Below are 17,786 nucleotides of genomic sequence, written 5' to 3' on the forward strand. Positions count from 1 at the left end.
TTTGTTGGGTAAAATCGTTTTAATAGAAACCACGAATGAAGACAGTATAAATAACAATGGTTTAATGGAGACATATGTTGCAGGGACTACTAGAATCATCATACTGGCGTGACTGTAAACACCAAGGGGTTAAACAATTTTTTTTTAATGTGTTTTAGAGGAAATTTCAGAATATCGCGATATATATTGTGTATCGCGATATAGTCAGTAAATATCGTGATATCATTTAGAGACCATATCGCCCAGCCCTACGTTGAGCCCTGGCTGCACCTTAATGTTTATTTTATTATATTTTATATTTATTTGAGTAAATACATTATTCAGAGTTTAATAATTTAAAAAAACTAAAAATATTTTATGTTTTGTGATCCATATTTTACATCTGGTCGGGGACTTGAACCGGCGACCCTACAGCTCCCAGTGCAAGCCCCTACTGACTGAGCCACTGCCATTACAGGCCAGGCTTTGCACACTGCTCTCGGCTATTGTGCAATCTTTCAATGTGAAACCACGTTTTACTGCACAAACAAAAAGCTTGTTTTGCCTCTTTTTTTTTCTCAAACTGGACTTATGCTCAAAAATATTGTCTGCAGCTGAACATGTTTGTGTTTTCATAACTAAATAGTAAATCAATGATTGCACTGCCACATCGTACATACACCCATGCATTTAATTAGTAGGCACCCAGAGGACCAAGGGAAGAAGCAGCAGCAGCAGTGGTTTCAGGTTCTCGTATTGATCAGGCCCATTGCCAATAAAGAGCTTTTAATCAGTTGCACTATTTACAACAAGCACTTCTATAAGTAAGACACCTAGCACAGGCTAACATGATTTACTGTAATCCGCAAGCTCACTCAGACGACCCTCACTGTACAGGATAAGACTGCTAAAGCACAGATTGACAGCATGAGAGAACTCGCACAGCTTTGGCCCAGAAGACAGGTCTGTTGTATTCCAGGGATTCCTATTTGGTGATGTAAACAGAAAGGAACAGCATTCCCTTCCCCTTTTTTTCCCTCCCCTCCATGTCCTCTCCCACACCCGAAAAACACTCCAAGTTCTTCCTGTCTCCTTTTGTTTACATTCTTATTTTGCATTTTGGGTGGGGGGGTGGGGGTGAAAATCAAGTGAATGTTTTCAGTTGACCAAGCTTTGTTTGTTGCCGTCCTCACAGCTTAGCAGCATAGCAACTGTGCGTTAGTGTTCATGGAGTTCGGCCTCATTGTTCATACAGGAGAGAAATAGGGTCGATTTAAAGAGGCTTCAGTGAATGCATGCTTTCAGGAGGATACTCAACAATAAGGACACAGTTTCCCATGACATTGAACCACACCCAGACTATATAAAATGTCCAATTATTAATTAAAAATAATTTCTTTTTAGTAGGGCTGAAAGGGTTTGGTAATCAGGGAATGAATTGCAGTTTGGTCTAGGTGAGGAACCATTTGATATCATCAAATAAGTGGCGATAAATTAAAGTCTATCAGTTTTGCCATTAAGTCCTTGGTTAGATCCTCTTGCATATTAACTCTCTCTTTGATCAGATATTTCCTAAATTAAGCTTTCTTGACTTAAATTGAACTCACTTTTCCTAGCTCTTAAAATATCTGCTTTTAAAGATTGAGAAAATAGTGTACATTAAATGTTTTGGGTCATTCAAATGCAACAATATAAGGACATTGCTGGTCCAAGCTTTCAAATGTGATGTTTTATTTCAATGTAAATCCAATATCTTTAGGTTTTTTGTTCGGACATTTATAGACTCGACAACATGTATCAGTGTTTCCCACAGAATTTGATTCCCCCCCCCCCCCCCCCCCCCCTCCGGCAATGGGCCATGCATCCACCCCCCCTCAAATAAGATAATACATGCGAGTTCACGGCTACTGTAGACAACAATCTTGTTGCTCTGTGTTGCGTTGTTAATGAGTGAAACACACCGGAGTTGAGGATCTGTGGGTTTTATTCTCCCAAAAATATCATTTACAATTTACTTCAGGCATTTAGCAGACGCCTTATTCCAAAGCAACTTACAATTACCAATTACAGGGACATTCTCCCTGGAGTAACCGAGGGCTAAGTGCCTTACTCAAGGGCACACTATTAGTAGTGTTCCAGGCAGGATTTGAACTTGCAACCTTCCGATAATCAGCCCACCTCACTATCCCTTAGACTACCAACAAAAAAAACACAAAAATGAATAATAATATATTTTTTTTTATGAGATCCATTTGTGGCGGACAATATTTAATTTTGGCGGCCCGCCACAAATAAATCAATGTTTGGAAAACACTGTGTATATTGATTAATTGAAAACTGAACTGATAATAGTAATTTGCACCCCTAGTTCAGGGGTAGACATTAAGGGTAAAATGCCACTGGCCATCCGGGCCGGTGGAGTTGTATTATCATTGGCCCCACCATTGTAACCACTGGCCCGGAGCATTCGTCCAAAAAAAATCGACTAATAATGAAGAAAATGAACACATTTGTTGCAATAGTAATTTATGCACTAACTACATTACTACTTGTACTACAACATTTTAATCATCAGTTCTTCCTCACTTTCCTCAATTGTTCATATTTGGTTTATTAAAATAATGATATTGTGGCCATTGTTAAAAAATGTCAGCTATTATTATGAGTATTATTATTTGTATAATGCGATTTCTGCCTTCCTGTCATTAGTAGTTAGAAATGTAATGGCTATGTAATAGATTAGATTAGAACCTTCATTATCCTAAACTGCTGGGACATTTCCCTAAAGCCAATACCTTTTATATTTTCTACTCTTCACTTACTTGTCAGCATAGGTCGGCATTGATGTATAGAGCCGACAGAAGACCTTGTTTATATTGGCATCATATTGAGAGTTGCAGTGACGTGTCCTAAAACCAGGAAGTATAAGCTGCTGGTTTCCTCGACAAAAAGCAGTGACTTTCTTTTATTTGAAGATTGTTTTTTGCCCGGCGCTTGGCCGGTTACCGCTGGTATTAAAAACATTAATGGCGAATGGTTAGGTGGCGCGATAGTCTGTAGTGAAGGAGCGCGCTCCCGCTCACGGGAGCCTGCTCGCGCTCCGCTCCACAGCAAACAGCTGTTTGCTTTTCACCCTACAACGACAACCGAGTCACAAAACGCTAGGTTGCAGCGTTAATAAACGAAACAATTTAACTAAATTGCAAGTCTAAATACCAATACCACAGGAAAAATCTTTTTTTTTAAAGCAATATTTTTTGTGGCCCGAGCGGGCAAGTGGAAAGTACGTTATGCTGGCCCGGGGTGTCTAAATAGTGCTTCCGGGCCAGCGGGCCAATTATAATGTCGAGCCCTGTAGTTGCATTATATGGATTAGTTGGCATTTATCATTAAAATAGTATTCAACCCGTTTCTCAAAAACCCATAAACCAAACATTATAGGTGGGGTATGTAATTTTGGAGAAACCAGCTCGAGTGCGCTAGAATTTGAAAATACACAGCCGGAAAAATTCTGCAACCACTTCCTTACAGAGCCCCTCCTCCAACACACGAACGCGCACATGACCAATGAGGGCACGAGATAAGTTTGTGCACAGATGGAAGGCTGACAGGCAGGTAGGCCATCCAGACATTTTAGCCGGGCCGGCTCAGATGATTGGTCGTACTTTTTACAGTACTACGGCTTCCACAGATGACATTTTTATGGATTTGTTGTCAAAGCACTTAAGACATTCATTGCTATCGGGATGTTAAGAGCATTCCATGGAATATAACAAAAAGTGTATCTCGAGCCGGTTTCTCAAACTTACCTACCCCACCTTTAAGTCTTAGCCACCCCAGCCAACCTGTGTCAATAGCTTTTAAAAACTGCCAAGTATAAAAGATCGATGTCCTATTCCCATAAAAAAATTCTCAATTCAGCCCACCTTTTTCTTATTATATCTTGGATAATTTCTTATAAGGCATCTTGTTTTTCTACAATGTTAAATATTCATTCATTTGAGAAGATATGCTTATTGTAAGTGTCTAGTTTTAAATAAAGGACATCTCACATTATCCATTAAACCAAGGTTTTCCCTAAAGCGTCGTTCCTTGCGTATTTTTTGTATAGACGGACCACTTACCATTACCAAAGACAAAAGCCATTCATATGTAAAATATGAAAGGAAACCTTTACCTTGATTATATGCTAAGATTTTTCTAAACGATCTATGCTGCCAATGTTATCCTTATTATTTAATATTCGTTTATCAAAGCTTCACTAATGGTTAACATTCAGGCTTTGTCATGAGCCAAAATGTAATATTGGACATACAGCGATTCACATTTTCAGCAGCTTGTAATACAGACAAGAATACAAAAGAAGAGGATCGTTTTTGATATTTTATTAGTTCTTGATATATTTAGATATCACTGCCCTCACTCTGTCAGCTCTCCACAGCCGCTGGATATTGAGAAGTGCTCAGATGTTATTTAAAGGATCCTTCGTGACTTTGCCAGATCCACAGTAAAATCTCTACCCTTACTTAGTGGGTGGTGAGAGCAAACATGCATAATGAAAAGTGTCTCCCCTCACCAGTCTGGCCCCAGGAAGTGTTTCAGTCTCCTCCTGTGAGCAGCAAGATGTAGGTGTCAGGGATCCAGTTCTCTCAGCAGATGCCAGCTCTGTGAGGGCCTGGCAAAGAAACTGCTGTGCCTGGCACTCTGTGACTAGAAGAAAACAAATGTGTGTCTGCTCCTTCTCCCCGGTGTCAGACCGCCTGATCCTAACAGTGATTTAGAAAGGTTCCTTCTATTCACCACGATCTGTGACTGTTGAACATTTCTCGTCACCAGCAAGGAGTCTCTTATTATCTAAGACTAAATTATTTAACTGTAAGGAATCCTCCCAAAAATATGCGAGTTTCTGTTGGCAATGTTTCTGCATTCCTGAGTTAGTTTTGTTGGTTGTTTCCGTTTTCTTTTTTATTCTACTGCATACCAAATGGAGAAGCAATGAGTTACATTTTTCATCCATTTATAGGCGCCCTGTTATGCTCATTCTTAGGTTAATGTTTGTATTTTTTTGCCTCTACTATGGTGTAACGGTATATGTATTCATACCGAAAATATGTATGATATACAGGAAAGGGAAACCCCAAAAATGCATAATAGGGCTTTCTTTGAGACAAGTAATGTAGGTTACATATTCTCTTTTCGAATAAGAAGCAACATGTATGTGAATTAGGGCTGAACGATATATCGTGTCATGGCGAGAACCGCGATATGCGCATGCGCGATATTCACACCGCAGGGACGTGCGGTTTTATTCATTTAAAAAAAAAAAATGCTAACGCACTTTAGCACAGAATTCAAAATAAAGATACCCTTATTACTTATCGAAACTGAACATACAATTTATCCGATTAAAGCTGAGACTCCACAGATTATTTAAGTATAGTATCATCACTAAGCAATCCGATCTCGCGACAGGGGAAGCAAACAGACATCACAACACGGAGCTTTTACGGGAGATCGTCTCACCGTAGCTGTCAATCTGATCAAAGGACGTGTTCAATGGCATTAAAATGAGAAAAAACGCGGCTGAATCGGTTGATCCATAGGTTAATAATGTATCTGTGGCTTTGAAGCAATTGTTTATAATCCATAATTCAATTTTTATGTAAAAATCGGAGCACAAAAGTTAGCTGCTAATGGTAGCCACCAGAGTCTATGCAGCTTCCGGTTTTGGCTACGCGTCACTCTCACTCCTAATAGAGAGCCGCAGTCCTTAAACCCGGAAGTAAACTTCTTTCGGTTCCTTATTCAAAAACCAATGCAAATTCTCCATAGGATTTTGGAAAATAGCTCGAAATAAGGTCTGTGGTTGACACACATTTAAGAGAGGGATCACGTTTTGTTCAGCCGGATAATCTCCACATGTCAACCCTACTTTTATAATTGTTTTAATCGTAAATCTAGTCGCCAGAAGCAAAACGCTAACGTTATGCTACAAACAAACTACAAGCCAGTACAGCAGCAGGGCTGCTGTGGCTGCTTGCTACAAAAGGAAAACTTGCGCAGCTTTCATGTCAGGGGTACTTGAGTGAGTGACATGCAGGCTCTGCATGCACCGTAAACCACCAATCACAATCATTCTTGATCAGATCACAGCAGGCCCCGCCCCGCTAGTTTGCAGACCATCAAAACACCGGTAAAAAATGTGCGAGGCACAGGAGGACAATACCTTCATCCGGTTAAATATAGTTAAAAAAAACGCAAAATATATATCGCGGGGGGGGGGGGGGGGGGGGGAAATCGCGATGTCAGTTTTTTTCAATATCGTGCAGCCCTAATGTGAATTCAAAGGCATCCCATGATGCTTAATCCTGTCCATTATGCCGTTGAAACAATGTTGTTGGTTCATGTGCGGCCACTCTGCTGCCTCACAGCTCATTTGTGATAGTCTAACTGATATGGGGCATTTTTAGCAACATACTTAGACTTGAAACTTGAGTTTTTACCGTTTTGTGTATAGTTGTTTATCAACAGACTTTTATACCAATACTGTACATTTGTGATAAGCTCTTATTGGCCCGACCCTGATTTACTGACGCTAGGTGTCTTGTGGAAATGTTTCTGTTTTCATTTTTGAATGCCAATAACCCTCATAGTAGCATAACAAACATTTCCAAATTGGTTTCGGGTCTTAAATAAGTATTAAATAAACATGGCATTAAAGCGTTTGCATATTGACCATTTTATACTTGATGAATAAATCACTATTATTGTTTAGCGTTCATTAGCACAAGTTAAGTACTTGCAATAAAGTAATTTGTTGCAGCCTTATTTATTACACAAGAGGAGTTAACATACAATTGAATGCAAGCATTGTGATTTTGTACATGGTGCTGAGACTAGGGTGTCTTAATTTGTGTCCCTCTGCTTATTTCTCGCCGGTACTCCAGTGAGTAATAGCTCTGTGTTTTTGTCCTCTGCAGTGTAATAATGTGCAGTACTGTGATCATTTGCAGTTAGAAGCTGCACAAACTAAATATTTCCATCAGTGTGGAGGTAGAAGGGAGCTTCATTAAGCCATTGCATCAGTATTCAAATGTAATTAACTTGCGCATTGTCTCTCCGCTAATTAGAGCCCGTCGGCTGAGGTTTATATGTGGTTATTAACGCTCACTGATTTGCCTTCGTAATGTTGATATGATTGACGGGTACCTCTTCCTCACTTGCCAGCTCTTTTAAAACTGTGTCTTGTTTTGTTTTGCAGGTGCACTTTCAGGTTTCCCAGCACAAACATCAAGATCACGTTCACAGCGCTGTCCAGCGGGAAGAAGGTGAAGCGTGAAGCTCCAGAGTCTCCGGTGAAGCCCGTACAGCCCATGATCTCCCCGCTGACCATCAACATTCCAGACAACATCGCTCACCTCATGAGCCCCCTGCCATCGCCCACTGGCACCATTAGGTACGCCCTTCAGCAAACTGTTATGTGTCCCATAGCTAAAAGCAGGAAGAACTTTTCCTAATACCAACAACAATTTGTATCTAGAATGTATCTTTAGATGAGTTGTCTACTTGCCAGGTCATTTAGCATTAATTTGCCTCCTACTTTTTATTTTAAGATAATTGTTTTGGCCTATTTGTCTTTTTTCCTCGCAGAGAGTTGTTTTAAACCGGGCTACAGCTAAGGCTTCAGCCTTGGTACAAGGGCACCATTGGCCCCATGTTTTGGGCTGAAGAATATGAAACATTTGAGTCCTGGCCAAAATAATTGCCATTCACTATGTTATCCTGAGAATCTCTTAAAATGGCTCTAGTGGACTCCCCTAACCTGAAATGTTAAACAAATGTCGGCATTGCATCACATATTCACAGGACATCCTTTTTAGTGAACTCAACAATCTTAAATAAGTTAATATTTAAAAGTAAAGTCCCCTGCCCAAATATAAGGTAAATAAATGTTGAGGCTCAGCTGTTTCTTTTATGATAATTACTGCGGGGTTTTCGATTGTTTTTGAAAACCTTTTAAAGTTTCCATAGAGGATAATTATGAATACCCGGATGATGAAAATTCTCCCCTTTTTTTCTTCAGTTGTGTAAACGTACCATTTTCTGATTCTAACACCTGAGATCAGTGCTCGGTGGTCCCTCCCTCTCCGCCTGTAGCCGACCTTGACATGGCCCTGCAGGGTGATCAGCTTAGGCTTAGTTCAGAGACTGCAGGGCTCAGAGAGGGAGGGCGCCTCCATCTCAGACTCTCTTATCCTTTCAACCCTCTGATCTCAGCCAGATGGCTAAAAACCAACCAGGTTTCTTCTGTCATACAGGTCCCCTTTTCAAGGTTATATGATATAATGTGTTTTCTCTTTGTAAATGAGCAGTTGGTGTAAGATAAGCGGCACCAGGTGTAGCACAGTCCAGCGCTGCTGCTTCTTTGTGTTGTGTACCAACTTCTCCACAGTCCCCTGAGTCCTGAAATAAACATTAAAATATGTAAATGTGACTTAATGTTAAGTCTCTTCCTCCTGGGTTATTCAAATAGATAATTGGACTTGGTTAAGATTGGTATGTGTTGTTGCTTAAGGCCTGATAGTGCCTTCTTAAATGACTGCAGTGTTTGAGAGGTGAGGCAATTTGCATAGATGTGGGACAAAAGCGTGCCTCTGCAGCACAGACTGAGCTTACTCTAACTGTGCCTCTTCTGGGATATAATAGCCTAGCTATATTTCCGATGGAAGCACCTAATAAACAACTAAATGAGACTAAAACGAATTAAGTATTGAAAATATTAAAAAAAATGTCTCTGCATCTCACGGTTGTTATTGTGTTTCCTGCAGTGCTGCTAATTCATGCCCCTCAAGCCCGCGGGGCGCAGGCTCCTCCAGCTACAGGATGGGGGGCCGCATGGTCAGCTCTGCAGAGCTGCAGCTCATGAATGACAACTCCCAGCCCGACAACGACAAAGACGCCTCTGGAGGGGACAGTCCCAAGGTGAGAGTGGGACCGCAGGACAATCCCTCTGTGAGGGGGGGGGGGTTGCATCAAAGCTGACCCTCAGTTTGTGACACGGGTCAAAGTTTCATCACAATACTATCTTATATAATTTGATGTTTCATCTTATCATTTTGCATCGTCAGAATATTAAAAACTATAGTCCAGCATAAATGGCAGATTATCAAGTTTAAAAAGACAGAACTAATAAATATCAAATATTTAGAAAGATTTCTTTAAAAATGTAAATGATCGGAATGTTTGATAATTGGTTTCTCTATCAATTAAATGATTCATTTCAGCTCCAAGCTATAACAACATATCGCCATCTCTACCCTCAAACTAATAAAGGCTATATTTTGGTCCAGCAACCTTTGTTATTTTTTGCAAAAACTGAATTGTACCTGACAAAAATCTTATATACTAGATGTTTTATACTATTATGCCTAACATTTCATAGACAATATCTAGTTTGGCAGTGTTTTTAGACTCTAGTAATACAATAACCACAAGACTAAAAATGGCATTAAATCCACATCTTTAAACTGAGAATTGAAAAAATGATATACTTTTTTTGTTATGTTTGTTTCATACTTAAATATTAATTTCTCCTCTGCTCCACAGGATGACTCCAAACCTCCGTACTCCTATGCACAGCTGATAGTCCAGGCCATCACACTGGCTCCAGACAAGCAGCTCACACTAAACGGAATCTACAATCACATCACAAAGAACTACCCCTACTACAGGACTGCAGACAAGGGCTGGCAGGTGAGTCCTCTGAAGGGTCTCTGCCCCAGAACCTGCTCAGAAGAATTACAAATGCATCATCAAAAATACTTTTTTTATTTTCACGGCAACACCCTCACACAATTTCTCCTCTGCTGCAGAACTCTATTCGACACAACCTGTCATTGAACCGTTATTTCATCAAAGTGGCGCGGTCGCAGGAGGAGCCGGGCAAAGGCTCCTTCTGGAGGATAGACCCGTCCTCAGAGGGCAAGCTCATCGAGCAGGCCTTCAGGAAACGAAGGCCCCGGGGTGTGCCCTGCTTCAGGACCCCACACGGACCCCTCTCCTCCAGGTCTGCTCTCATCCCATCCCACTGTCACACACTCAAGATTTTAGTCATACACACCATCATTCATTAACTGTAGCATTCATTTGCACACTTTTTTTTATTTTGTATTACTAATTGTAGTTTTATTTTTTTTATTTTTTTTTACATTTCTTATAAATAAAAGATCACCTTTTTTAATTTTGTTCTGATAAAAACATGCTGGAGATACATTGCTTAAAATAAATGACTTGCGAAGCATAAAATGATTAAATTTCACTAAAGCCTTATATGGCAACATTTAAAAACATGTCCAGGGTCCAGTACTTCATTTATCAAAACATTTTACTAAAAAAACTACCAGAAATTGCTCCCACTCTCAAATATTCCTTCATTGTTGTCCATAAACTATAAAAATGGTTTGCTTTTGATGTCATTGATGTTCACTCATGGTGCACATGAAGGTCAGCTTCAAACTGAACAAAATCTTAACCACCTCTTTAGGCCTGTCACGATAAATAATTTTGTTGGACGATAAATGTTCCTGGAAATTATTGCGATAAACGATAATATTGTCGGCACCATTGTAAGACCATTTTAGACCACTGACATACTGATAATATATCATAATAATTCTAGTACATCCTTTCAAACAGAAATTTGTATTGAACATTCAACATTGCAAATGAAATGTGAAATAATATTAAAATATATAAATGATATATAATAAATAAAACAAATTAATTAAATTATAATAAATTAATTAAATCACACACAACCAAAACAATAAATTAAATAGACTCAGGCTGGAAAACAGAGCTCTCAATCCATCTATCTATCCATCTCTATATAGATGGATAGATAAATATATATAAATATATATATATATAAATCAATCAATATGAGCACACATTGTCTCACAAGCAAAAAAAATCTCCTTAAAACAACAGTCATGTGTACAGTCCACTGTCCATACAAAGACCCAGATGCCTCAACAGGCCATATCCAAATCTGTTTTTCGAAGTTTTCGAGCAAGGAACACCAACATGTTTGCATTGCCGGGCAAATGCATCTTTGATTGTAAACTGTCGGGAAGGTGGGGGCTCTCCATCTCCAGCTGCCGTGTTTGCTACCAGCTGGGAAAACGGAATGGAGTGGTTGTGTTTTAGGTGAAGTTTAAAATGCGTGGTATTGCCTGCTTTTGTCGCTACCTTTTTTAAACAAATGCGACACACCGCCCGGCTCATTCAAGTCCGTAGTTTGGCCTCGTTGATTTGGCTTGAATCCAAAATACTGCCACACCGGAGAATCGAGATGTGTAGGTTTTGTAACCCATTTCATTTTAAATTCCCCGCGAGTAAGTCACACGTTGTCTCCCGCTTGTCGCTATATTATTAATTTGGCTGCTACGCTGCTGTACGTGCACACAGTGTCCTGACCTGGCTGTGTGTCAGCCCCACCCCTCACAGCGCGCATGGACGGCAGCCACAGCTCGTCTGGCAGCCACAGCGCTCCTAGCTAAAATGCTGGTCACATCCTTATGTAAACAAACACGCATGTAAACGGCAATTTATCGAGCTCAGAAAAGTTATCAAGTCCATTTTTATTTATCGTACGATAAGTCAATTTATCGATTATCGCGACAGGCCTACACCTCTTCAATAACTGTTAAATATTGATATAGCTGTAAGATGGTTAACCCTCCTCTCTCTGACCCTCAGGAGTGCCCCAGTGTCTCCCAATCACTCGGGCGTCCTCTCCGCTCACTCCAGCGGCGTCCAGACTCCTGATAGCCTCTCACGAGAGGGCTCTCCCGTCCCCCTGGAGATGGAGACCACCTCGGCCCCTGCCCCGACCACTCCCACGGTGGTCCAGCCCAAACTGGCAGTCATCCAGGAAGCACGCTTTGCACAAAACACACCAGGTATAAAACCCTTTTTCACAATTGCATTTGTAGTTACAACTTGAGTGACTATAGAGACTTCAACACTGGATATTTTTGGTTTAGGTACTTTGAACATGTCTGAATTTTACTCCTAAAAAGCGGTTGGAAGCAATAATATAAGTTACCTCCATGATTTCAAATAAACAAATGTGTATATTAAATATCCCTGTGTCCCTCTCTGTCTCTACTCCAGGCACGCCTGTTAACAACCAGCCGGTACTCATAGCAGTCCAGCGCCAGTTACCTCAGAGCATCAAGCCAGTGACCTACACCATGGCCTCCCCGGTGAGCACCAGCAGCTCGCAGCCGGCCATGCAGACGGTGCATGTCCTGCAGCAGATCCCCGCCGGCTGCATCAGCTCCGCCGTACTCGCCCAGCCAGCCACCATCATCAAGGGCGAGCTGCAGGAGAACGGAGACCACACAGGGCTCAAAGGTGAGGCAGGGGCATGCTGGGTAATGTTGTTATCCACCACCATTTTGTAAATTGGCACACATCTGGAGTTCATCTCAATTATTTTGCCTCCTCCTTTCCCTCACTCGCGTCCCTTCCTTGCGTCTTAGCTCTGCCTCCGCAAGACATGAGGAAGAGACGCGAGGACAAAGGAGTCCTCAGGTATTAATTGGGATGTCCTCGTTCATTCCAGCGTCACCATAAACAACGCCCTTTACTTCTGGTGCGCGCGGTTTTATCACCTGTCACTGGACTCCCTCCACATCAATCCCTTCAAACCTGAGAAAACCTTTAGTTTTCTCATTGAAATTATTTCGTCCATCTCTTCCATTCATCTCTTTTTATTATAGTTTTCTATGTATTATTTTCTGTCCTGTATTTGTTTTTCCAGGTATAACATTTCATTTAAGTTATAATCATAATAATAATAAATGTAATTTCCAAGCGCTTTTTCAAGTCTTCAAAGACTCTTTACAGTGGTGATAAAGCTAGATATAATCAGTGATACAAATTAGTCGCTTTTCGGCGCCTCCCGCCTTTTTAACGCTGATTTGGGTGACTTGTGTAATTCGTGGGGAACCGAAGAGTTTTCATTTTTGGGGGTGGGGGGTGGGGGGGTTGGAGTCAGTCCGACTGACGGACGAACAACTTCTCACTTCAAAAAAGAAGAAGAAATCTAGCCAGTGACTGTTTTTCCTGGCCAAGGACAGGTTCCTTGAACACAACACGAGCGTAACTTGTCTTCACGTGGTTATGTCTCGTCTGAAAGGAGTAACGGAGAGCACTGGAACGCCGCTCCAGCTCTTCAAATATTGCAGTACCCATAAGGAGTCGTACACATGCTGCAGTGTTTGCGTGGCTGTGTCTTTAGTTGTAAGCACAGTGGCGATCTGTTGTTAGCATCTGGTTAGCTAGCTATGCTAACAAATTTAAAGAGCTTTTCTACAACCAGGTGGAAGAGAGCTCTCTCCTGAGAGGCTCAAATAACCTCAGCTCAGTGAGGTTAAGGCACACCTTGATATGATCATTATAGTTATTAATGAGACATTAGAGACTACATGAAAAACAGGTATAAAATACTTTATGACAGTTAAAAAAAAGTTGTTAAAAATAACAAGAATAGAGTTTAAAAGGGGAGTGATTTGTAAAATATCCAAAAGGTAAATCTGTTTACAGTTCTGTTTCATATGTGTTGAGAGATGTATCCATATAACTCCTCATGTTGCTCTCTAAGTGCACCATATTGATGCTTTTAACTTCAATATTTAAAAAAAATCTTCCCAGGGGAGCATGCCCCCGGACCCCCCTAGAGGAGGTTAAGTCCCCCCCAGACTTAAATCATGTTCACATGGATAGAATACTAAATACATTTGCACACATCTTGTGTCCATATCTTTCTGTTTTGGTGGCCATGCCACAACCGTGCACGTGCGTACGTGCATGCATGCGCGAGTCATGGTGAGATATCTGGATTAAGAGGTTGCTTTTTCTTTGCACAGCATGAAAGAAAGGCCAAATGAATGGGCTGTGATTTTAGTTTTTTTAAGCAGAGGTTGAGTTCAATAATTTGTACGGCCCTCGGAGGGCAACATTATTGGTACCATAATAAAAATATTGTAGTCGATACAAAAGCCGTGCTGGCATCTGTAGCTTTCACATGAACATTCATGTTCTTGGCTGGAACATTTTCCTGAGTCTAGTGTCCCTAGATAAAGACATTCACCAACGAGGACAAAAAGTATAATTTCAAACATAATAACTGGTTATGTATCCATTTTCAATGAAAGCTAATACAGAAAACCTTAGCTTGTTATATGGGAAACAAATACTTTAAATACTTTATTATTTAGAACCTTTATTCAATTTTAGTGAAGCATAAAAAGTGGCTCTAAAACTTCATTCATAGAAAAGTTTGGTCTCATGTCGAACTAGAGCTGAAGATTAATTCCGGACCTGATTTTATGATCCTCTGAATTAAGACATGATACAAGATATACATCCACATGTTTGCTATCTTTAATGTTATTTTCACATGCTTGTTAGCTTTAACCATATCTTTACTGTAAGAGAGCCTGGAGGGATTATTGAGTGAGATGTAGCTCCTTTCTAGTCAATTATTTATCGTCTTTAATTTACTAAATTAATCATACTACTGCTGGTTTCCTAACTGTCAATTCCTCTTCTTACTGTTAAACTAGAATACCTTCTTTCCCTGAAGTTATTGTTGAAATGTCTGTGTCTCAGTTAAAGTGGAGACGGTTCCCACCATCACCTCTATAGGCGGCTCCAGTCGCATCATCCAGAGCTCCCAGTCCGGTGGCTCGCTGCAGACTGTGACCATCGTGCAGCAGGCACCCATGGGTCAACACCAGCTGCCCATAAAGGCCATCACACAGAATGGCACCCACAGCGTCACCACTGCCATCCACGGAGCCACCAGCTCAGGTGAGAAGCAACGCTACGACAAGCAGGAAGAGAACATGGAGGGTTTATATGTTGATTATTAAGAAAGTATACATCATGTATACGCTGAATAGTTTATATTAACAGGGTTCCCGCGGGGTCTTAAAAAGTCTTACATTTGATAATCTGAATGTAAGGCCTTAAAAAGGTCTTAAATATGACCAAAAAAAGAAGAAAGGTCTTAAATATGATTTGAAAGGTACTTCTGTGTTGCGATAGCGTCTAAAATGTGTTTTGGGGAAAATGTCCGGGCTGCAAAGTAACCAGTACAGTAAGAGCCTTTCAGTTCCCCCCAACAATTTGTATTGAATTAAATCAACATGGAACCAGTAATCACTAACTTTGTTTCCACCTGCCCCTTATTGGAGAACACCCAGCTAGTAACCTAGCAACCAAGCTTCAGCTAGCGGCAGTCAGAAACTCAGGTATCTTCGAATCTACTTACAAATAAATATGGGGAAGTGTAAGTTCAACCGTATTTGGTTGGAAAACATCTAATTTAGTGCTTGGTTGAAACCAGTGGAGGGAACGTGTTTGAAGCCCGCTGCACCTTTTGCAAAAGAAATTAGCGTTTGTTTTGCTAATGCAGCGTTAGCTAGTGCAGCGTTAGCTAGTGCAGCGTTAGCTAGTGCAGCAAGACCGGGGGACCTCCGGGCGACGTTTGGGTCTACGGCAACCCTAAAAGCAGAGGTGCTGTAGACGCTAAATACCGTAGCCAAACACCAATCATACAACAGCAACGATGAAATAATGTAGCCAAGGCAGCAGAGCTCTGAATATAGCTCTTGTTACTCTCTCTCGCACGCACGCACACACGCACACACACACACACACACACACACACACACACACACACACACACACACACACACACACACACACACAAGCAAGCTGCTCGATTATGGCAATAACCACGATTGTGTTGGTCAATAATTAATATCATGATTATTAAATACGATTATTCATTGACTTTGAAAACAGCCATTTATTGAACTTTAAAAGAAATAATAAGTGTGTGGGAGAAAAACTCCCTCTGAATGGAACACAGGGATCCTAGCTTTCGCAGAGCATTCACATGCAAACAAACCTATAGCACACTACAAGAAAGGGAAAACCCCAAAAAGCCAAAAGGGGCCTTTCTAAAAAGTGTTCAGATTAAACCGACTGATTAATGAACTTCTGCTTTCCACTCTAGTTTTCATGACCTAATATTAGTGGGATTGTTACTCACCCTAATATTTAAGGCAGTACTCTGACACAATTTAAAACTTTCTCTGCCTCCACTGAATCACAGAAAGCCACAGCTCCCACAGGCTTCTTGCTTACAGATGTTGGTTAACCACACAAGGACTTCCACGGCTAACCCCCCTCTTCCCATCTGTTTCCCCTCCAGCTGTGGCCAGCCCCCTCCACCTGCTGGCGGCCCACGCCTCCGCCTCGGCCTCCCTCCCCACCAAGCGTCAGAACGGGGAGCAGCAGGCCAGTGAACAGCCGGACGCCAAGCGCATCAAATCAGAGGACGAGGCAGCCTCGACCCCGGCGGACTCAGACTCGTCGGCAGCTAACGACCCCGGCCACAACTAGTCTGTACAACACACACCACACAACCCCCTCCCCCCACCACCACCTTCTCTCTCTCGTCCCCGTCGTTTTGTTTCGTTTCTCTTCCTTCAACCACTGACTCCTGAGGTGCCAAACTGAGAGGATTCTTTTCATTTTTCTGTTCTAGAGCAACATGAGAAAAAAAATGATAATGTCCACCCCTTTAAAGACTTGAATGTGGGTTGAGAACAAAAATAAAGAAAGATGAACTCAAAGGTGTCCCCCCTGTGAGCCACTGAAACAGGAGAGTGACTAAACCAAGACCACAGGAAGCCTTAACAACAATTAACCCTTAAGAGCTGACCTTTGACCTGGAGCGGCCCTAACGGAGCTCGGGGCCGAACACCACCTTTCTGTCGAAACTACCTCAGAGCAGAGAGGAGACCACACCTTCCCACCCCCCTCCTGTCGGGGCAGCTCGGGACGAAGCAACCAAGCGACGAGTACGACGAGCATTCAAAGGTTTAAAGAAAATAAATGAAAAACGGTCAACGCATTCAGAAAGGGATCAACTCGGAGCCAATAATCCTGAAACTCTGGCAGCTAGCCTCTCACAATACTGACCTTCCTTAATCGCAGCTGTACGTAGATATGCAGTATTTTGTTGTTCAAATGTGGAGCATAGGATTTTTTTTTTTTTTAATGTATTTTCATTTATCTAGATAAGTAATAATTTAATGAAAGGAAGCGTACAAAATAATGAGGTCGACGACATTTCGGTAACTAAGTTAGAAATCTCACTTTTTTTATGTGGACTTCCTTTTTCTGTTCGGTGAAACAGTGTAATTAGTTTTTTTCGTAATATTTGTTTCTTTTTCCCCCCTCGTTCTGACATATCCATATAAAATTTGCTTAGTTATACCTACATATTTTAATACTTGCACAGATAACCGATATAAGCATATGAAATCTCTCCATGTGTAGTTCCAGATGTTGACCTTTGCATGTATCCGACAACATGAGAGTTGTTAACTGTAAATTGAACGGAGGAAAAAAGACCTGCTTTGTCCAAACCAGACCTGCACTTGATTAAATGTTTGTGTTTTCATTTCCCTTCTCCTCCTCCTCCTTCTTTTTTGTTTTCCTCCTCCTCCTCGTCCCTCCCAGCTGTGTTGACGTTGTGGTGTTGGCAGACCCCCCTCCCCCCACCTTTGCTTGATTATTTTACTACTCTGTTCCGGCGACCTGGCGAGTCTGTTTTCTGATTGTACACGTTCCAAACAATAGTAAAAGAAGAAAAAAATTGATGTTTGTTCTGCTTAAGTGGAGAAATGCTTTTTTTTAAATAAATTAATTTAAAGCCC

At 41.2% G+C, this 17,786-nt stretch overlaps 1 protein-coding gene across 1 annotated transcript in view; it reads left to right on the forward strand.

The window, feature by feature from the left end:
- Positions 1 to 17,786, forward strand: part of foxk2b (forkhead box K2b) — a 28,403-nt gene extending 10,617 nt beyond the window's left edge. Inside the window, exons 2-9 of the mRNA XM_079645443.1 lie at positions 7,241 to 7,435; positions 8,808 to 8,961; positions 9,586 to 9,732; positions 9,852 to 10,045; positions 11,740 to 11,942; positions 12,157 to 12,399; positions 14,662 to 14,862; positions 16,274 to 17,786. Coding sequence (XP_079501569.1) covers positions 7,241 to 7,435; positions 8,808 to 8,961; positions 9,586 to 9,732; positions 9,852 to 10,045; positions 11,740 to 11,942; positions 12,157 to 12,399; positions 14,662 to 14,862; positions 16,274 to 16,464 — 1,528 coding nt within the window. The 3' untranslated portion in view covers positions 16,465 to 17,786. The remainder of the gene's footprint in view (positions 1 to 7,240; positions 7,436 to 8,807; positions 8,962 to 9,585; positions 9,733 to 9,851; positions 10,046 to 11,739; positions 11,943 to 12,156; positions 12,400 to 14,661; positions 14,863 to 16,273) is intronic.

Source organism: Notothenia rossii (genome assembly GCF_949606895.1).
Source record: "Notothenia rossii genome assembly, chromosome: 8".
In the NCBI taxonomy this organism is placed as follows: domain Eukaryota; kingdom Metazoa; phylum Chordata; class Actinopteri; order Perciformes; family Nototheniidae; genus Notothenia; species Notothenia rossii.